This window comes from Lepisosteus oculatus, chromosome 15 (assembly GCF_040954835.1).
Source record: "Lepisosteus oculatus isolate fLepOcu1 chromosome 15, fLepOcu1.hap2, whole genome shotgun sequence".
Taxonomy (NCBI): Eukaryota; Metazoa; Chordata; class Actinopteri; order Semionotiformes; family Lepisosteidae; genus Lepisosteus; species Lepisosteus oculatus.
Genome location: NC_090710.1, coordinates 16,082,302 through 16,105,438, shown reverse-complemented (window position 1 = coordinate 16,105,438; position 23,137 = coordinate 16,082,302). Strand labels below are relative to the sequence as shown.

General features: G+C 36.7%; 1 protein-coding gene across 1 annotated transcript; it reads left to right on the top strand.

Moving 5' to 3' along the window:
• The first annotated feature begins 15,984 nt into the window (after nt 1-15,984).
• Nucleotides 15,985-23,137, top strand: LOC102695491 (endothelin receptor type B-like). Its single transcript, XM_006639064.3, has 8 exons — nt 15,985-16,259; nt 16,871-17,436; nt 18,437-18,549; nt 18,654-18,858; nt 19,602-19,751; nt 19,851-19,984; nt 20,064-20,172; nt 21,478-23,137. Exons 2-8 carry the CDS (start codon nt 16,963-16,965, stop codon nt 21,613-21,615), a joined length of 1,323 nt encoding a protein of 440 aa, XP_006639127.1. The 5' UTR covers nt 15,985-16,259; nt 16,871-16,962; the 3' UTR covers nt 21,616-23,137.

Genomic DNA, 23,137 nt, shown 5'->3' with positions numbered 1-23,137 from the left:
CCAAGGACTGCTGTGATGTTTAACTATGAATGTCAAAATTTTTGCTTGCATATTAACAGTAATGCTAATAGAATCACTAAATTGGTCCAAACATTTTCAGTTGATTGGATGAGGGAAATTCTGCCCCTATTTATTCATATAGATCATTTATAAAAAAGTGTTTATTAAAACTTCATGTCAAGCAAGGGTGATTTACTGTATTTGGCGACTTAATGGGAATTCTAGTAGGTTCAGTTATAGTTTGAAACAAGTTTGTAGACTTGGATGAGCTTTTGACTGTGTCAATAGATTTTAACGTATTCCAAATAGTGTTGCCTCCAAGTGTATTGTTCTTTTACTGCAAACCTGTTATGTGGAAATGATCTTTTCTCACATGAGTCTCAATGGATCAAAACAGAGCAAAAGGATTATACTGTATGCACATAGACTATACACAGTCCAGAGTGAAACTAATGGGATGGTCATTACAGTGCTGCATAATCAGCAAATTAGAAAATGGCCAAAGGCAGTTCCTATTAAGATACAACACATTTATATTTAGAATGTCTTCGTATGTCCAGAAATACCAAACGTAAATCGAGAAACGAAAAAGGGTCTTTGTGCAATTCCCAGTACCAAAACAGGCTCTCTGTCACAATGTCAAACAGTAAAATACTTTTGTTCACCCAAACTCTGAAAATTGTTCAGCTTTAGTGGTTATAAATATAGGTACTGTATGAAGTAAGAAAAACAAAGGCCAACTAGCAATGGTCTAGCTACCCTTAAATGATTTTGGCACACCAGTCTTATCCAATATGTACATACTGGCAATACACCTATATACACCTATATATATGTATACAATAAGGTTTGGTGGAAATCAAAATCCTAAGTCAATGATCTTAGGATCAAAGCCTTTCTTTTTAAAAATAGAATGCCTTGGCTAGCAAATATGAAGCTGTATTCCAAGAAAATCCTTCTTTGGGAGTACGGTCTCCCATGAACACCAGTGCTGTTACAGGTAAAATATTTTCTGTGAAATTGGGACTGAAACTCACCTTAGTCCTGTTCCCTCTTGGCCTAAGGGAACTGAACTTTCCACAAGGAATTATCAAAGTGCCAGAACAAGGCGCCAGGAATTACCAGTGCGCTTACTCTTTTCTTAACTAATGGAAACTGAAACAAAGATCATCTGAATGCACAGTTTTACAAATACGAGATTTTTACAGCTGTTTACATTTGAATATTCAAGTGACTTTAACTTTAGACAGCATTTAAATACTTAAATAAGAAGACACTATTAATTATTCTCTGTAAGCCTTAGATAAGTGAAAATGAAACCTCTCTTAAAAACAAAATTACATAGGGATTTGTTAAACCACTTTAAGACTGGAATTTAATGTTAATGGAAAGCGATTAGGAATGCATGCAACTAATAAAAATAAGGCTGTCTCCTCGTAGAACAAGGATGGCCATTCTAGTTACTGAATAGAGAACTAGAGAAATATATTTTAATTTGAATCAGGCCCTACTCTGATGATGCAATTAAAGCTGATGCTGTAGAGATGAAGCCATTATCTAACAAGAGAAGGAAGCTAATCCTAATGCCCCTTATGCTGAGAAAACGGAAATATGGTGAAGATAACGATGTTCATGGTCACAACAATAGTCAAATTATAAACTAGGAGGTGTTGCAATGATTTGAAGGTAAAAATCTTTGATAAAATACAGGACAAAATGTCCTCTATAATCAGGACTGAAATCCAACCAAGGTCATTACGTGCCCTCTTCTTGTTTGCCCAGCACTGCGTGCTAACAGTATTATGAGGAGACACAAATTTAAAAGACAAATTAATATTTCATTTCAATAACTAAAACCTGAACCTACAGTTTACACTTACTGGGAGCCCCTGAGTGCAGGCCATTCACCTCAAAGATGGGCTAAGGTATCCAACCAAGATGCAGTAGTTTAATAATTAGAATTCCTTACACTTACAGTATAAAGCACTTTTCTCCGCTCACTCACAGCGCTTTACAGGTAATGGGGACTCCCCCTTCACCACCACCAATGTGCAGCATCTACCAGGATGATGTGACGGCAGCCATAGTATGCCAGTATGCTCACCGCAAATCAGCTATCAGTGGGGAGGAGAACAGAGTGATGAAGCCAATTCATAGATGGGGATTATTAGGAGGCCATTATTGGTAAAGGTCAATGGGAAATTTGGCCATGACACTGTGGTAACACCACCACTCTTTTCGAGAAACACCCTAGGATTTTTAATGACCACAGAGAGGACCGACAGACTGCAGGGTGAGTACCCTCTACTGGCCCCTCTAATACCTTTTCCAGAGTAAATCTTAGTTTTTCTCCAGGAGGTCTCCCCTCCTGGTATTGACCAGGCTCACACCTGCTGAGCTTCAGCGGGCTGCCAGTTGTGAGGTGCGGGGTGATATGGCTGCTGGCTAGTTTAGTGGCAAAGTTTAGTGAGGTGATCCTGGCTTCTACACAACCAAAGAGCCTGCAGGACAGTCTCCTGTCTAAAACTAATGCTAAACTATGAGAACCTTTTCTCTAAACCAAATAATGTGTCGCCCAGAAAGTTGTGGGGATGACATGTGGTATGTCGTCACAAGACCAGCACACTACGCTTTTCTGTTTTCCATTGTCTTTGTTTATCCTGTAAATAAGTCATGGCTTTGCCACTGATCACTGACATTATGCTAGCCTGTGTGGTGACATAAAGTATATAGTGTTTGCTAAACAATGTGTCATAGTATTATAAAAACAGTACCAAATGCATGAAATATATCACCGCACTACAGAGCACAAAACCTATTGCAACTCAATTCTTAGATTCAATTTTTTATGGATGCATGTTTTGTATAAACTAATTTTAACTCTAAAGGGACAACCATTTTTAAATCCAGTTTGTTTACTGTTAGTAAATGCTATTGCTGGACAGAGCTTGTTTTGGTCTTCTACAGGTAGGGAATCGGAGGAACAAAATTAGTGCATTTTTTTTGTTCCCTTTGATAAAGGTAGGTTGGATATCTTCTGTTTAGATAATGCAGGATAGTAAACGGATTATCATGTATGAGGGCATTAGTCTTCTCTTATCTGTATAGAATGAAACCAACCAAATTAAATGTCAACGAGACAGCTGTTTGCTTCCCATAACAGCCAAGGGGCACTCACATGACTAGACCAGACTCCTTAGCTATGGCCTTCAGAAATCAATTAGCTCTTCACAGAAGAATGAAATATTGTTTCTACATGTAATAATAGGTTGCATTTGAGGGAAAATTGATTCAGCAGTTGCATATGTTTCAATACATGTGCTAGTTTTTTTTACTTTGCTTTTGTAATGGTGTTCTCTTTCTGTCTGAGTGTTTCAGTGGACAAGGTTAGCCAACAAGGTGCCCCAGCTATGGTAACAGAATGGTCTGGCCCCCAGATAAGTACTTCTTTTGCCAGTGTGAAGTTAGCTAGGATAATGTACTCTGTCGCAACTCAGAAAGGCCCAACTGAAAGACAACCCTGTCCAGAATTTATTGTAGAGCAGTGAAGCTTCCCAATTGAACTAAGATATTGATTTACTGTAGGTTTTACTTTAAAAAATATGCTATCAGTAATATGTGTACACACAGGATACGACGATAAAATATTTAAACAAAAACTGTTGGTAAAATTTTGTACAGATAACAGGAAAACACAGATTAAGTGCGAGATAAAAACTGTGAAAATACTTTGTAAATATTCTTTGATGTAATTCAAAACAAAAACCGACCGGTTAATGCTAAGTCCCTTTTTCTTTACTACCTAGCTTCCATTAGGGTAAAGTATCTCTTAAAAGAAATACAATCTATTCATCCATCCATTTTCTAACCACTTAATCCAATTCAGGGTCGTTGGGGAGCTGGAGCCAATGTCAGCAAGCATCAGGTGCAAAGCAGGACAGAAATCTAAAAACATCACTGAGGCAAGATACTTAAGAAAGTCTAGAAAGATTAGAAGTCTTCATATACATGTATACTGTTTGCTATGGTGTAAGCTTTAAAAGCATGCTAATTAATAATTCAAAACAAGGTCAAGAGATATGTTCACAACAGCTAGGGTAAATCAGACTGAAAATAGTGCATCTATATATATATTATATTTTGCATTAGTACAGCATAACTAAAATGAATATAGAAGCTCCTGATTAAGCCAGCTGAAGTATTCATGATAGTCTTTTTTTATGAAATATTTATATAGAGATAATGCTTTGGAAATATGAGTTATGGAACAGGCAATGTATAAACAAGGGATTACACCATTCCTTTACAGTATGGGAAACTGTGGTCTACTGAGATGAAAACCAAGGACATTGTATAATTAACAGTTAACATGTTGATAAAACAGATAGTTCTCAAAAGACTAAACAGAATATTTGCCATGGAATAAAAAGACATTTTAATCATTTCTCAATGTATAAATACTTTCTGTACAAGGATTTCAACGACAGTTATTCTAAAATCTTTGAATGTAATAGTTCTCAATGATGCAAAATCCATCCATTTTCGAAGTGCTTTAGCCAGTTGAGGGATGTGGGGGAGCTGGAGCCTGTCAAACAGCAGGCGCAAGGCAGGGTACACCCTGACCGGGAGGGTCAGTCCATCACAGGGCAATGATGAGAAGTTTGTTTTCTGCTTCTGTGGTTTTCCTCATTTAAAATTTGAAAAGTAATTAGGTAAAAACAAAACAAACAGCCTTACTGGGTTTACTGCTTTTCATTTTTATTTTTTAAAATGTGTATTGTAAGCATCATAGGCATATTTGACAGTTCTATGTTTGTGCACAGTGGCTTAAAACACACTAAGGGAAACTGTGAATTGCATATTACATCCTACATATATTCAGATTTACTATTTTTAAACTGCCATTGTATTTTGGATTTGAATAACACAAGTGATACTGTAAGTGTTACTTAAAGAGGAAAAGTCAGTCTCCCAGTACTGTATTTCGTGCAAACTCGAAATGTTCCTTTGAGGTCTTTTCAAGTTATATTTAAGAACATTTGTCCAAATTAAACTTTTTGAATGTTTACTCAAGAGAAGCGTGAATGGTCCAGCATCAACTGCGCACAAAGAATCCTTATTTATCACAGCAAAACAGCTTCAGATAATTACGTATTCATCTTTCTTCTCCTTCGGCACAGCCACTGTGGAACACTGCAAAAAAACCTTTTATTGCAAAGGGAAAATCGACACAGGAACAAAAGGGTCTTCTAGTTGAAGGAACAGCTCCTTTGTCTCTTGAGCTGTCTGAGGAGCTACTAGTTAGAACAAACAGTGACTTCTTTTCACAGAGGATCTGCAGGTCATTAGAAATCAGTCACAGGCAATTAGTCAGCTGCAGTACACTGCCCAGCATTCTCACAATCTTGTTTTCATTCAGTGGTTCCCCAAAAAACTGCCTTCTCAGCTTGAATAAATTTGTGCAGAAACCAAAAAGCAAGATAACAACTTGACATAAAGGAAAGATGCATTATATAAAACCCGACAGACCAAAAGCTGCATGTGCTCTTAGCACTTTAACCACTAAAACCTGTTAAACACTTTTCTAAAGGAATGCTAAAAGGAATCTAATTTCATTGTGCATCCTGTGAAATCTTTGGAACAGAAACAAATTCAGCTCCCTGCACAAAAATGTACTTGTCCCAGTGCCAATTTCAGAGACAGGGTAAAAACATGTTACCTTTACCAATGAAGCAAGCTCATCTTCACAACATCTGCCAAATGGGCTTCTATTTCTGTTTTTTAGCTTTTTGGTCTTTATTTTTTTTAAGACAAAATGAATGGTCATTTGTGCATATATATTAAATGTGTAATGACTCCTTTAGTAGCTATTGAATTCCATTGGGGGAATCAGGTAGCATCCTGAAAGTATTTTTTCATGGGAACAAATCAGGGTTGTGTCTGCTTCTGGGAGCTGGACTGCACCAGCAGAAAGGTTTTCTTAAAAGTACACAGGGTAGAAATTCTTCAAAGGCCATCGAACAGTCAGCTCGTGAATGAGTTACTCTGCAAAGCAAATACAAACAAAACCTTTTGTATACATGGAATAGTTGTGGAAACCACTTGGCTGCACAGAGTCCAGAATAGAGACTTTCAAAATCTTTCTTTTACTTTACCAAACCATTAACGGTGAACCACAAAAATTGAACTGAAATGTGTTGAATGAAGACGGTTATAACCTACAACCACAGCATACATTAATTTCACACCACATACTGAAGTTTAGAAGCTGGAACTATAATACACTAAATTAATTACTTGTCTGTTGTAGAAAGAAAGAACCTAAAATAGCACATTTTGAATTCCTGTGTGAGAACACACGGGTCAATGAACAGTGTAAAAGAACAAGTTCATAAAAGCTAAAAACAAATGATCCATGGACACCAAGTATTGAAGAAGAAAAGTCTGGAAACATTTTTTAAAGATAGCAGGAAGGCTGAGATTAATTATAATAAAGTAACATTGGCTATAATTTAGGTCTAATTCAAGCAATCTTCCAATAGCCAAATTAAATATGCATTAACGTAACCAGCCATCAGTGTATGAAGTATAAAGTTAAAAAATATGTTTATATACAGTATTACATTGGATATAATTATGGAAACAAATTAAAAACGTTTGTGTTTTAAATGCAAATTCTACACTAAAAAGTAGTAATTGTATTTGTAAAAATGAAACCTGTAACCTACAAATTTAACCTTAAAGTGTTTAATGGTGACATGCTACAATGTAATTGTCAGACACATCTGAATTACAAGTACAATTGTTAATATTTCCTCAAGAACAAGAATATACAAATCACCTATAAGATTCTTTTATATTTATATTAGAATTTATTTGTGTTTCTCAACAAACATAAAATGCTGTACAATAGTGCACATGGAATACACAACAGCAGGAAAAAGCAATCAGAATGCAAACTGATTTTTTGAAGTCCAAGAGTAAAAATAAATCATACAAAGAAAGACTTAGTTAAAAGATTTCTCCGTAAGCAGGTTTTGAAAAGGTCAACAGTTGCAGTGTCCCTAATTTTTCACAAGAGAAGGCTCTATTGCCCCTTTTGTGGCCCTCTTAGGCAATGTAAAAGAATCCTGAATCATCAGTTCTCGGATTAAGAGGGGACCAATGGTATTTACTCTAATTCACCAGGCTCTTAAAAGCAACAGGCTACTGAGTAAACTACAGTGATAATGTAGGCCAACTACAGTAGGTTAACCTTAAAATGATTGGTTCAATCATATTGTTAAGAATCCAGGTTGGAATGAAATCCCTTCAGGATGAGGTGGGAATATCAGTGATCTGAGAACCAGTTGAACCTTTTCAGTCCATTCATTTTCAGGGAGTCAGTGCAATTTGCTAAAGACTAGAGTTATGTCATGATGCAGAGTACTTTTAGTTAGCACAAAAGCAGCTGAATTCATGACCTGTTTAGGACCTTAGTAAAGTGAAGTAAAGTGTTACAGAAATCTAATCCTGATGAAACCAAGGCATGCATCAATATTTTGGCTAGACAGAGCAAGAGCCTTAAATGAACAATGTTACACAGGCAGACTGACACTATGTTTTATGGTATATTACCTATGTATATAATTATCAGGATATCATCATATACTCTATAATTTAAATAAAAATACAATTTTAAATGATGTGCCTATAATACTTAAGTTTTGGTATTATTGACAAACTGTGTATATGGTTTCAAATTAGGACATGCTTAGGTTGCAGGTTATAATATCTTTAAGATGATGTCTGTAACACCTAGAGTTAGGAAGTGTTTCAATGTACAGACAAGGGAAATCTATAAATGGCACTGGTCATTTGAAATAAATGAAACAGGAAGGTGACCTATTTTTACAGGATTGGCAGTGGTAACGCCGATATCTCAGCTGGGGCATATGCGTCTCATGTCTTGGGCAAGTTTCATTTGTTCACAAAAGGTAAAACCCTTTCTCTAAACACCTTTTTTGAGAGCTTGTTTTTTTATCACATTTAAATTTTGTTTGGAATTTGCTTCACAAACCTTGAGGAGAAAGGCTAACGTATCTGTAGAAACCGGGAAACTTGCCTGCTTTACAAAAGGCCCTTGTGTGTCAGATTAAAAAAAAAAATGCTCATGCTTGAAAAAAACACAAAAGGGAAAAACATCAAAGTCTGTGTGTGTTGTAGTTAGCATGTGTATCTCACAAGATTTTATGATTATGTAAGAAAAAACAACTACAGAAATTAATTCATGTTGGTTGAAATATACTTCAAAACATTCAGGGAGCTTAATAATCAAAATCTTTGTGTGTGTTGAAAATATACAGCCTAAAGTAGGAAGATATCTTTAGATAGTAGAGTCTGTAAATTCAAAATACTTACGTTCCCACTGCAGTCCTACATGGAATTTGAGTACTGACATGTTTTGAATATCCGGTTGTAGATGTTTTGAAAAGCTCTGTAGAAAAGAAAACCAGTTCCTTTCTCCCAGGGATCTCCTCTGTAATTCCTTTTAAGTCTATGGTAATGAAGTGAAACTGAATGCTAGAAGGAGTGATGGGATGATTAATAAACATTCATTGCGGTGGGTTCTGCCATATTTAATCCTATTTGAAGTAGAATCAACACGGTCTCTGAAACCAGCAGCAAAGCTGGAAAAATAGCAATTTTGCCATCACCTGTTAGTAATAATGAATGTACTGTACATTACTCTGCCTTTTGGACTCATCTTATTAATGGGGTAAAGCATACCATTTTTGTATAGCATTTATGTCTACTTTAAATCTGCGATGGACTGGTGTCCTTTCCAGGGTGTATCCTGCCTCAAGCCCAGTGTTTGCAGAGATGGGTTCCTGCTCCCATGTGGCACTTAAGATGAGATCACTTTATAAGCCATTTACATTTTCTTGCATTAGGAATTTGTCTTTTCACATACCCCAGCTTGCTCTCCATGAGACACACAGACAAGCAGAGAGAAGCTTGGGGTCAGAGCAAAGGGTCAGCCATTCATACAGTGCCCCTGGGGTTAAGGGCCTTGCTCAGAGCAGAGCAGAACAAAGCAGGATTCCTCTGCCGGCCACAGAATTTGAACCGGCAACCTTTCAGCCACGGGCGCAGATACTTAGCCACAGAGCCACCACTCCACCCTAAAAACTTAATGAGACAAAGTGATTAGAAAATGGATAGAAGGACATACTGTATGACTGCATAGACTGGTGACCTATCCAGACCATATTCCTGCCCTCTTCTCCATAATTTTGAGATAAACTCCAAGATGACATCAAGAAATAAAGGGCTTTCTGATAACGGATGGATACCTCAAGTGTGTAGTTTGAGCATGAGAAATGAATGACCTTATTATGTTTATTTTTTACAATGTTCTTATTTGGCATACTGGGAAATGTTTGCACGACTTGGTTCAATAGTTTATCATGTCAGCTTAAATCAAAACTATCATTATAAAGTCAATCCACGAGTATTTATAAATGTTATAAACAAACATGGATTGTGTATTTTCTCTTTCTCCTTTCTTTCCATTTCCGTTCCCATACAAGATACTGTACAACATAAGCACAATTTAGAAAACAGGGTGAAATGATATTTTGTCAAACACCTACTAGCTCAAGCAATTTTTGTGCAAGACGCTTGTTGAACTTCTTGAATTTTGTGGTCTTTGTTCAAAGAATCTTCACTATTGAATCAAACTTAGTGTGCTGACAGAGATCTGACTGATTATTTGTCCTAATCATCTTTCAACAGATGCATCTGTGTTACCTGCATTAACTCTTGGTTTATGAAACTAGGGCATGACCACTCAACACAACAGATTCTTTTTTCCAAAATGACTTATGTAAAGGACCTATTGTTGCCAAAGCAGCTAGATCTGTGTATTAATTGACTAACACAGCATTCATCACATTTACAACTTGAGGTCTTTGTAAGTATTGCTGGAGGGCATAATTGGACATCAGTGGTAATGCTGGAAAACAGATTCTCCGTACAAAAGGCTGATTATCTCTTATCTTGGCTTGCAGCAGTTCAAATCACACTTAATCTTGTGGCTACAAGTATATATATTTGCTCTTAAAGGGGTGCATAAAATATAGTCAAGGATAAAAAATGGTAAAGGGATTGTCATTTAATACATCTGAGCAAAGAAACCACCTTCCCTGTAAAAAATAAAGAATTTCAAAGTGTTAGTTACATAATAATGGACAAATCTATTGATGCCCTCCAAAAAACTAAATTTTACCAAATGGCAGATCATACTACAGTTCTTATAGTTATGCCAAAAGCATTCTTGATGTGTTCATGTTATCATACATGCAGTGAGCAGAATAATTCAAACCGTATCAAAATACAACCACAGGTGGTAGACATAGTCCAGGTATTTTAAATACCATGCACTGTGAAAATAATTTCCTTGAAAACAATCACTGTGCATCGATCCATTACTCAAGTAAATAAAGTTAGTTGAGAACATCCAGTAAGTAAATAACTAAATAAGTATGTTGGTTGAGAACATTTACCATGATGACCATGAGGCACATGCCTTTGCAGTAGAGGAAAAGTACCAAAATGCACAGATCTTCTCAAAGTCAGCAAAGGTTTATTTGTATGTGTGGGGTAGCAGAGAGCCGGTTATTGTTTTTTGGAACAGGAACCTATAACTGAAACCTGATAGTTATAATTCTAAGTAGAGTCCAAATACAGATTAAGACGGTGGTAAAAATCTTTATAGAAAGTGGTGTGAAGAGCTACTTCAAGTACGTATACAATAATTTATACCCATGAGAAGTTGGGTGAAACTCTTCTTCTTTCTTCAAATTTGTCAAGGGGTTTATATCTTACCAGCCACAACTTAGGGGTCACATATTGCTCCCTGACCTCATCTCACCCTGCTGAGGAACAAGTTAAATCATGCTTTAATTGCCCCGCAGACAACTCAAAACCTACTAATTAGGTTACACCTAATTATGGGGGAACTATCCTATAGTTTCCCTACAACACAATGGATAATAAGGGGATAAATAAAAATGATGAGCAATGACTTGGAGACCTGAAGTGAAATGTATGTGACACCAAGAGGATGGTCACCAAAATATAATATGTATAATATTTTATATCATTATCTGATTTGCATTAATACAAATAAAATTAGCAACTGTTCTTACATTTCTTAAAAACTACCTTACAGCACAAGTATCATTTCACCACTGTTTTATTCTGTGGATATGTATCTGTAATACATGCACATTAAAGTAACAGTGTATATAAAGTATTCACACCAATACATTAAAAAGATGGCATTCTATTGTATTGTATAATGCAAACCTTATTTTCAATATACGATTTTTTCACCCTGAAAGCTTCCTTTTCTGTGAATCATGACTACATAGACAAGAATGTTATTTTTAGAAACTGACAGAAAAATCCAAATGTAAATTTCTTCATTCAGATGGAACAATACATTGCTTAATACAAAATGGAAATAAAAATCTTTGCACTTTGAGAAATTGAATTATGAAAAGCTGAGCAAAAGAGTAATTATCCTCAAGTATAAGACGTTTCCACACTTTCATTTTTAACATTTTAAAAATGTGATTTAAAAACTAAAAGGATGCGTACAGTATGTGCAGCTCCAGTGGGTGTGTGCTGTGCAGACTCCAATTTATAAAAGGGAAAGTTTTAATATTGTCAGGGAACCAATACGTGGAATAGGAGGATCCTTATGCGTGACCGGAATCCCACAGGACACAGAGTAGCAAAGGGACAATCCAAAAGACAAAATCCAAAGGCAGGGTCGATAAGGGAGGCAAAGGGTCCGGTAATGAGAGATATTCAAAACAATTCAAAGGCAAAATCCAGAAGGCAAGGTCAAGAGGCGGAAGCAGAAGATTCATAACAGGAGATCAGTCAAAAGGTTAGGAAACACACACTGGAGAATACTAAGATAGGCTTCTCAATAGTGAGCATGGGAAGGTGTGCGAAGGGGGTTTAAATACTGAAAGGAAAGGGGTGTGATTGGATGATTGGTTAGGGAGTGAGAATTTGAGGAATCTGATGCATGTGAGAATGTGCTGGGTTCAATCAGGGATGAGATTGGGAAGCAGAGGTTCCGGGAATGTAACGTCGTTTGCGAGGAGAGTGTGGGGCGTGAAAAATATGGCCTTAAAATTGTATTTTACCGTCAATGAAATTGGTAGTCACATCACATGTTGTACATGATATGAGAAATATCAATAGTAATCTTCTATTAATCTGTGTGCTGTTGTATCATATAACTGTATATCACTGACAACTATATGTATTCATAAATTAAAACATGGTCATGTTATTTTGTGGTGAGTGTTTTACCACAACTATCTATCATCAGGGCAAAAAGGAGGAAAAAAAGAAAGAAGGGAAAAAAAGAAGTAAAATTAAATGGATGGATCCTTCAACTTTATCAGACACCCCATAATTATTTCCAGGAACATGAGAGTTTGTATTCTCAGCTTTAAAAAAAACATAAATGAGGAGAAACTGATGTAGTATAACACAGCATTCGACGGTTTTATTCACTGAAAAACCAGATATAGTTTATAAAATGTATCAAATTAAAAAAGTTGATAAAACTAACTGTACCACACCAGAGCCCTGAACGTACCTCAGGGCATGCTCAATTAAAATAAAGAACTCTGACTCCATCTGGTTTCTTCTGGTCTCATTGGATTCAGTGCTGCACAAACACTCCTCCTATTTGTAGCCAGTAACTCTGAAAACAAGCTCATAAAACATCGCAGAACCAGGTGTGTCTCATTCAAATCAACGTTCCTTGGAACTGAGCGGGAAGTTTACCTTAGTTTGTGAACATGTCCTTCAGATTGTACTTCTCTTCATGCGACAGACAGAAAGCAATGTGTAATATGACGTGTGTACCACTTCTCAGCATACATTGAGAGAACTTCCTATGATTTTGTCAAGAACATAATTCACCATTTCAGGTGAAGCATCTTTACAGTTGCATCTGACATTCAAAACACTGTCACAGGTTATGAAATCCTTTCAAAAAGCCTGTATTTGTTTAATTGCTGTATATCATTTACTGTATATATTTTAGATTATATTTATGTCTAATGAAACTAGAACGGTATAGACAAGTCTTTCTCTTAGACCTCATTATTAAGCACAGCCAAGAAATGTTGTTTCTTAGAGAAAGATCAGAGCATTTATTTCAAACTATTACTGTAAGTAAATTAGCAGCAGTGTGGAGTAGTAATTAGGGCTCAAATTGCTCCAGTATATTCCCTGCTGTAAAAATGGTTTCCAGGTTATCCTAGTAAATGGGAATTTGTTCACATTTCATTGCTGATCAATGATGACGTAACTCAGACTCAGATGGGGGTCTAGATTAAATGATGTCAATACATTAATAGTTTGCTAGATCAAAGAAGAAAGTCTTGTAATAATATGGAACTGAAGAGCTAAATTTGCCTGCTCCTGTACTATGACAACTGTGTGTTCTCTAGAAAAAGGCACAGGGTTTTTTCCCTTTCAACACTGTTTTTGAAACAGGCAACTTAAAGCCAAATATCAGGTGGATTCTTAAAACACCTCATCAGATCCTCAGCGTTCCTTAAAATACAAAAGTTCTGGTAGTAACCTGTAATGATTCTTTATGCGTATATCTGAATTCTGCAGAAGTTGAGTTTTCCCAATGAGAAATCGCTCTTAGTTCATTTATCTACTGTAGTTAGAAGAAGTGGCTTGTGGATTGCCATTCTGAAATACAATTCTAAAAGTTTTCCCAATGAGAAATCGCTCTTAGTTCATTTATCTACTGTAGTTAGAAGTTAGAAGAAGTGGCTTGTGGATTTCAGCTTTGTAAAACTCAGCATGGTAACAGTTTAGTGCTCTTTTCAGATCTCAAATTCTTTTGATCATAATTTCAGATCAAAGGCTCTTGTTCCTCTTGGAAAACAGCCAATAAGGAAAGGGTAACTTCTTCAAGAAGCATAACTGAAGACAAATGGCAAATATGGAAATACAATATATGACTACCTTCAAAGGTTCTACCAATCTAAGCTTTTATGCTGTGAACTGCCTACTAACCCTGAATTTTCTTGAATTTTGTTCTTGATGCCTCCTTCTCTCTTATCAACTTTCATTTTCTCCTCTTTGCTTGGCCATGCATGCCCAGTGGGCAAGAATTGGCATATTTCCAGTACACATAAAGCAGAAGCTCTGAGACACACATGAATGTCTGTTTGCTTGAAAAAAGGTTGCTTGGGCACGGTTTCCAAGAAAGCCAGATCTATACCTATGTTTAAACTCGGGTTGCAAAGCCTACAATAAGCTCCCAATACAACTTCACAAAAACAGCAGAAGCATCGGGCAAAGGTTGTGTAAGATCTGTCTGCTACAAGTGACAGTTCAGCGGGATTGAAAATAAAATTGTCTGTGCCCTGTACATATTCAAATAAATGCAACAGTTCATACAACTCAGCAGTTTTTTGTGTTCTACGTCTAGGCTGACATGTGATAAACTCAGTCTGAAGTTTGATACTTGAGACAAAGGCATGGCAGAGTTTACTTTGCTGGCAGGACCATTATAGTTATATAGCTGACTTTTCAAAAGTAAAATCTAAAAATATATTATTGAAAGTAACTTTCAATAAAATAAAAGTAAGTAGCATCCTGAGACAATACTCCACTACGAACATATGAGCAATCCTGCAGACAACATTCGAAAAGGGTCTGTTTTCTCCTTTAAATGTCAGCTGCAAACGTACTTTTAAATGAAAGTAACACCGCCAGTCTTTTGTTATTATGGTTGATTAGTAATGGAAAGATTTCCAAACAGAAACATACTGTTTCAGAATCCCATGGTGCTCATATGTTTCTTCGTGAGCATAAAGGGTTCTGTCATTTGTCCGCCACTGCAGAAAACGGCCACAGCTGTTGAACGTGGAGAGGCACTGTGAAACAGAACAAGTCAGGGGTGAGTCTAAGTCAGCCTCGGACCATCATACAAAGCTAGCACGGACCCTGTATCTCCTCGGCTGAAGCTTCCCTGTGGCAGCAGCAAACACTGCAATGAGTGAAACACGTACTGTTCCACCCAAAGCTTGGCAGCTCACAGGCCTGCCCACTGAAAAGGCTTTGGCCAACGTGAGGTCAAACAACATTATTAAGTGGCAAAATTACAAATGACTCCCTTCTTTTATCTGGTGGTGCAGTGGTGAGCATTACTGCCTCATGGTGCTGGAGTCCTCTGTTTAATTCCTGGGGTCCTGTCTCCCTGTGTTTGCATGGGTGCTCTGGTTTCATCCCACAGTTCAAAGATATTCTGGCAGGTTACTTGGCTTCTATGAAAATCAGCCCTGGTGTGAGTGTGTGTGTGTGTCTGTGTGTGATATGCCTTCCACCCATCACTTGCTGGGATAGGCTCCGTCTCCCTCACAGCCCTGTAGTGGATAAATTGGTTAGAAAAATCACAGATGAATTACCAGCGGTAACATACCAAAGCTGAAACCTTTTACCATGCTTTGTAATGATGAGCTTTGGCAGTTTTCACCTCCAAGCCCAACACAAAGAACAACTACAGTATGACTTTACACCCACTGTGCTCTGCTTTGGCAGATAAAGCAGCAGTTCACTGTACAGAGTGCAGGAATGAAGCGCTTAACTGAAAGACTAACTAGGGCTCAGGGAGGCCATAGAATGTAGCTCTGTACCGTTCCAGAATGCATTGGAAATATCAGGTTTTTCTTCCTTGGTTCTCCATATGAACAACCATGTGACCCAAAATAGTAGCTCGAAATATTTTTAAATAAAGTTTATTTCCTGCGCGACATGAGAGGTGTCATTTTTCACTAGCTGTATGTTCTGTCTTCTTAGGAAGGTGTTGGTATTTTAAAACAGAAAGCGCTAAAACAAACGCGTAAAACTTAAAACGGCAGTATGCTCGCCTCTTTACAAAAGGAGAAGGGGCCCTGCCTGATGTTGCTCAGTCTTTTCTTCTGCCGGGCACACTACGTAGGAGGGGTCAGTCCGCACTAATAGAACTATGATTGATGGCACAGCGCGGATGATAAAACCGTCTGGGAGTAACATCAACTATCGACTCCAGTAGGATCTTTCACAAGCTGCAGCCAAGAGCTGCGCGGATGAAAGTAACAGGTTATTCTCGCTGAGCTGGCGGATTTCTGCAAATCATGCAAGTGCGTTGTCTTTGTGTCTGAAGCGTTCCCGATAAGGTAATACAAGACGTTCTTATGGAAATCTTCCAACTAAAGAAAAGACTTAAGATAATTGTAGTAGAGCTGCTAGGAGATGAAACGTTTTGTTACAACGAAATTAAACTTCATTTGTAAAGTGATGTTAATGAATTAATTTCGTTCATACTTACTTTAATTTATTTTACCATATATTTTAAGCATGTTGTTGTTTTAAGTTAATCACACGTAATCAACACCAGCAACAGCAAAGCTACACACATATGCCGTCTGTTTGTGGAGATCTCAATTTCTCGATTATAGGCTGTTAATAACTGCAATCGATGTTAACAAAACCAATCTTACAACTGTCCGCAGCCACGTTCCCCCTTTATTGACAGATAATTACACAATTCAGTGGATGCCTGTTGTTGACCGGGATAAGATTAATACTTAACCGAAATACACATTGCAGAGTACCGGGGATTGTTTTTTTTTAATATGTACAATACAGTTAATATATAAAATACTCTTAAAATACTCTTGGCTGTGGCTAAAAGAGGGGTATGCCATGTCTTGGAAAGCGTAAGTCGAGTTATGTCTGTTAAGGTTACAGGCGTTCGGAAACTTAAACTATTTTTTCTTTTTTTCAGAGGAGCAAACAGAATTTAAAACCAGATCCCGGAGAAGACGGTCCATTTTTTTTTGCACCTTGGACACAGCACCAAATTAGACAAAACCTGACATGGCAAAGAAAGAGTTTCTTGCACTGCTGCTGTTACAGCTACTTGCGGAGCCTCTCAGTCGCTCTGTCTCTGCTCAAAGCAAAGATCCAAACCTGGAACCTGTCTCGCACGACCTTCATCCTCAACACTCGTTCCTGGCTCCTACGCCGAAATCACTAACCAGCAGGAACACAGTGAGCTCAAATACATCCCATTCGCTAACGCCTCGCAACTTCCCGAAACCCATCAAGTCAGGAGGTTCCAACCAGTTGCCTATGTGTGCAGGACCCACCGAAATAAGGGATACTTTTAAATACATTAACACCGTGGTTTCTTGCCTAGTGTTTGTAGTTGGAATAATCGGAAATTCAACCTTGCTGAGAATTATCTACAAAAATAAATGCATGAGAAACGGGCCTAACATCCTCATCGCAAGTCTCGCTTTGGGAGATCTCCTGCATATTGTGATTGATATACCTATAAATGTGTACAAGGTAAGTGTTTTTTTTCACTGAGTGAAATGCAAGTTATAATTTATTAACGTTTTATTATTTGATCCCATTCGTCCCAAAACACTCATAACTACAATCTTCTCTATTTGTTATATTATGTTACCATTTCCATTAGTACCAAAAATGGTACTGCATTTTTGTAAGTCATGCGATCATTTAGTTTCTTGCTGAAAAAAATACTAAATATTCAATATTTTAAAAAGTTGCAGTTATCCCCAGTAGTGTTTCAGACTTTGTTCAGAGTGAGTTATCAGAACAATAACATCAATACAAACGTGAATATGTGAAAAGTGAAATACAAAACGTTCATTTGTACAAATATATTATTTCATATTTTTTTCACAGTATGTAACAGATACGATTTACAATTTATATGTCAGTGTTATTAAATTAACTATACAGAGTCTTGTATGAAGGCTATTTAACCAAACGATTTCAACTCGTATTCTTGAAATATATAGTGTAAATATTATACATTACAGTATGCAATTGCTGCGTTTTCTTTTTATTATTTTGACCAAAGAACATGAAATATTATGTGATGAAATGAAGAAATGTATTACGGAGTACCCCACCCAAAAAAGCACGTGTTTATTACTTTCCCACATCATAACCCCTACAAATGTTTGAAGCCTTTAGATACATTAAAATTTGTATGTATATTTACAATACATTCTTAGAAGATTAAATACATAAATATGTATTCTAGCAAAATCTTTCATTGTGATGTATGCACAATGTGTACTATTTAAGAAGTAGGAATGTCTGAAGGATACCAGTACCAGTTTAATCTTTACTACAGAAAGTAAGCAATTTGTTCTCATTCATGGTCTTTGTGACAGTGATCCAAGCATAATTCACAACCCCATTTTAGTCATCTTGAATTCAGAGTTGTTTGGGGGTTATTTCCAAAATTAAGACAGGACAATGGTTTCGTATTTATAAACAATGATGGTTAACATTCAGTCATTCTTGTTCACAGCTCCTAGCAGAAGACTGGCCATTTGGAGTTGGAATGTGCAAACTTGTGCCCTTTATTCAAAAAACATCTGTTGGGATCACAGTTTTGAGTTTATGTGCACTGAGCATTGACCGGTACCTGAAAAATCTTAATTACATTTTTATGCATTAACTGATATTTAAGCATTCAGATTGTTCTTGTATTAGATATACTGTAACATTCTTCATTTCACATCCAGGTATCGAGCAGTGGCATCTTGGAATCGTATTAAAGGAATTGGAGTCCCAAAGTGGACGGCAATAGAGATTACATTGATCTGGGTGTTATCAGTTATCCTAGCTGTGCCTGAGGCTATTGCTTTTGATATGATTACAATGGATTACAAAGGGGAACACCTCCGAATCTGCCTGCTGCATCCAATGCAGACATCCCAGTTTATGAAGGTGAGCAAGCCCATTCCTTTTATTATCCTTCATGTCATGAGGAATCTTAGGTTTAGCAATTCTCAACATTAAGTTTCTTAGCTTTGGTATTTATATTCTAGTGCCCATTTAATGCAAGGGCCATAAACAAGTGAAATGAAACATTTTCCTGTGAATAGGAATCAAAGATTATATTTATTAAGGACATCAAATGCTCAGTATAAAACAGTGGAAAAGTCAAGACGTTTTGAAGGTTTTAGTTTTCAACAAACTATCAAGTCTGTGAGAAACAGAACATATTGACAATTATCTTGACATCTTCTGGGACTGATTACTAGCAGGATAAATTGTGCACCTACAGGAGTAGGAAATTCCTCACCACATTTTTGTGATTCAAACAGTAAAGTAATTAATTCCCTATGAGGTAACTCAACCTTATTTTTTTCCAACCACTGTGTTCCTTTGCAGATTAGGAACAGAGTTACAGTGAAATATTTGCATAAACATTGCATACATTGCAATGAAATAAATATGTTTATATAGTGACAACCAGGTAAAGGTGCCAGTTTGGGACGACGTGCAACAAACTGGCATATATACTTTCATGTCTGCACACACTGACCTTCCTATTAAGTCATTCAGTATTTGGCATAAAATAGATTAATGGCCCCATGGCAAGTGTTTTGTAAGCAGAATTGTTATATCTAGTGTTTCAAAGCTATACCTACAGCAAATCTAATGTTTTTTCTTCTTTGTTTTACCAGTTCTATAAGTCAGCAAAAGATTGGTGGCTGTTCAGCTTCTATTTCTGCATGCCCCTTGCTTGTACGGCAGTGTTTTATACTCTCATGACTTCAGAGATGCTGAGCAAGAAAAATGGGGTGCAGATTGCTTTAAACGACCACCTAAAACAGGTAGGAAATGGTTTGGTTACTTTGACAGCATGTGTCGGAGTTTATTTCATCCACCAAAGCATTTTGAGACTTTGCATATATTTTGTTTTATTTTCCCAGAGACGTGAGGTGGCAAAGACAGTGTTTTGCCTGGTACTGGTATTTGCTCTCTGCTGGTTACCACTGCACCTCAGCCGAATCTTGAAATTAACAATTTACAATGAGGAAGACCCCAACCGATGCGAACTACTGAGGTGAGAAGGATTTTTAAATTTGAAATTGCAGTATCGCTGCACAAGTTTAAAAGTTTTTAACAATTTTTTTTTATTATAGCTTCTTCCTAGTTCTGGATTACATTGGCATCAACATGGCCTCAGTGAATTCCTGCATAAACCCCATTGCTCTCTATGTGGTCAGCAAGAGGTTCAAAACCTGTTTCAGGGTAAGGAATTCACTCTATTTTTACTTATTAGCTTTACTATTATATTTATTTGATTTTTATTTTACTATCATATGTTCCATCTTATATGGCACACTAGTGTTGTATATATGAACAGCAGCATCCTTTGGCATTTCTGCTGGAGAAACTGCAGTATGTTTTAGATTTTAGAATCAGTGCCAGTAATGTATCTGAGGTAATACATATGTAAACTTCTGCCTCTGAATTGATTACATTGATTTTGTTCCTGTAAGCACAATATATAATTTATGTATACTGTAGCTAAAAAGGAGTGTGGTCTTTAAACTTTAGCAATATACTCACATATTCAACAGATTTGCCTTTAAATAATTGTGAATTATAAAATGAATGCAGTCACAGTGGCCCCCCAGGACTGGAGATGAAGTTGGGAAGCCCATTCTAAAATGGTACATTTTTAAATGTATACATTTTCTAATCTTCATGATTTGGCCAATTCCAAGCCCAATTCTGAAGGGATCAAGCCCTGAAAGAGTGAGACACGCATTTCTGGTTGAGAAGTTGAGCTCTGTGGAGCCGACACCAGCAGTCAGAGCTCATGACCCCTATCTCTGCCGTACAAGTGCTGAGTGCTGCTAAGGGTGGGCGAGCTTTTCTTGATCTGGACCGTCTCAGCTTTCAGTGCAGCTCCTGAAACCTCCCGGGCACTTGCAGGCCTGCAGTGACATTAGTGAGAGGCATGCTGCTCTGCAACTGGCACACGCTCTTCTGTAACGCACTGCAAAGCTTGGAGCATGTCAAATTACAAACGTCTCTGACGGGCCGGAGGTGTGTGTTTGAGGAGGATGTTTTCAGGAAAATAATTCTCCCCATGCAGCATGGGGGGGGTAATTATAGTCATGAAGCCAATTTCTAAATTGGATGGGTGTTAAAAACCTGATAACCGTCAATTTCCAAAATAATCTAGAAATAATTCTAACAAATAATCCTAAAAAATTCATTTTAATTCCAAAAAAATGATTTTGAGACCACTCTGTCACACTTTAATGTATCAGTGAACTCTAAACTTGAGAGAAGAAGCAGAAAACAAATCTTGAGTTAATTTCCCACTGGTTCAGTGATTAAAACTTAACAGATACTTACAGGACAATTACTGAAATGTGCTGCCTTCAGAAATCAAGAAAATTGAAAGAATTGAACATCTTTTCCTATTATCATTAATGATATCACTATTATCTACAGTATGTTGTCTGGTATTATTCCAGTGAAACATGTGGACTTTTTATTGGTCATTTTATAAAAGTACTTTATACTTTCTTTCTTCTCAAGTCGTGCTTGTGTTGCTGGTGCGTGTCACCAGACATGCTGCCTTTGGATGAGAAGCAGTCCTGCATGAAGTCAAAAGCCATTGACCGTGGATCAGAACAGAGCAACTCCCGGGTCACCAACAAGTACACCACTACATGAGGTGCTACCCATAATACAAGAGGTGCTACCCATAATGCACGAGGTGCTACCCATAATCACAGCTGCAATGTTTCCAACAAGACTCCGCGCCGGAGAGCGACATTTGTACCCACTGGCTTTCCCTCATTCAGAATGGAAAACACAAAAGCACTTAAATTCTTAACCCAAAAGGCTTTAGTTTCCATGTTTAATCTTATAAGGCACTTCAAGAGAGCAAAATATGAATGGTAATTAAAAATAATTGAATCTGAATTAATTCAAAGCAGCTCATGAGGATCTTCCTTAAGTGAGTTCTTATGTTTTAATATCACACATAATGAAAGTATTTCAACTCATTTTATCTGACTACAGTAAACACAGTTATTATTACTACTGCATGAAAGGTTTCTGCTTTGTTTTTTCAACACCTTCCATTGGCATGTTTAAAGTGCTTTTCTAGGATTAAAAGCCCCCACATTTTTGTTATTCCATATTGCTTTTTACTTCATTAAAATCCTGGAGTTTTCCCAACTTGCTTCATAAAACTTTAAACACAAACCATGCTGTTGCAGAGGGATAAACCAGAATTTTCAGTGTGATTAATAGAGTCAAATATTCATATTTTAATAATGTCCATCTTATCTTATATGACTGATTATCATCAAATTAGAATAAGATTTTTGGGCAAGAGCCTCATATCACTATCAGCTGCGGTTGTATGATGTAGATGCTTGTTCCTTCATTTGCAGATTTGTGTTGTTCATGTTCAGCAACTTCTTCTGAAAGTATAAAAAAATCTTAAAGGGCAGGTCCCATATTTTGAATGTTTTATGTTTTGATTAAAAAACATTACAAATAAAGAGAATTGCCAGGTGCAATGTTTGTTATCTGTTAATTTTTCTTTATGGTGTTAAAACAACAAAACAATGTAATATAAAGCTATTACAATTGTCAGGAAATGTGGATGGATTTTGTTAATGGCAAAAGCTCTAAATTTTAAAGTTATTTACCTGATATCACATGCATGTTTCAACTTCTTTTTTGTGTATTGTGTATTTTATCTTTATTTAGCTTAGTGGTAAAAAGTATCACTACATTAAGCTTTGTTATTGTTAACTGAAAAAAGCCAAATGTATTTCATTATTGTATTGCATTAAGTGCCAGTATTAAATAGCTGATTTTACCATTAAACACTAGTTTTGTATATTATCCATGCTAGCATTGCTGTACATAGTGTGTGTAGCCTTAAACTATAGATTTTTAATGTATAATATAGTCATCTCATCTGCTTGTCTTTCCCTTTTCCACTTTGAAACATTGTTAACCTGTTAAGTGCCATTTTACTGCTGAAAATGTGTATAGTCTATCTGTAACCAAAATGATTTTTACTTTGAAAATGAAAAGAAGTGTATAATAAAGTATAATTTTATTTAAATCAGAGAACTTCAAAGTCTTTTATAAAAAGTCTAATGAAATTGACTACTACTATAACTACTCAGGCATCAATTTAAATAAAATACTTACCAGAGAGGGAGCCACGTAA

Coding starts and splice junctions, on each gene's coding strand:
- LOC102695491 (XM_006639064.3), top strand. CDS start 16,963: ATGGCAAAGAAAGAGTTTCTTGCACTGCTGCTGTTACAGCTACTTGCG. Junction 18,550..18,653: donor TGTGCACTGAGCATTGACCG/GTACCTGAAAAA, acceptor TTTCACATCCAG/GTATCGAGCAGTGGCATCTT. Junction 20,173..21,477: donor GGTTCAAAACCTGTTTCAGG/GTAAGGAATTCA, acceptor TTTCTTCTCAAG/TCGTGCTTGTGTTGCTGGTG.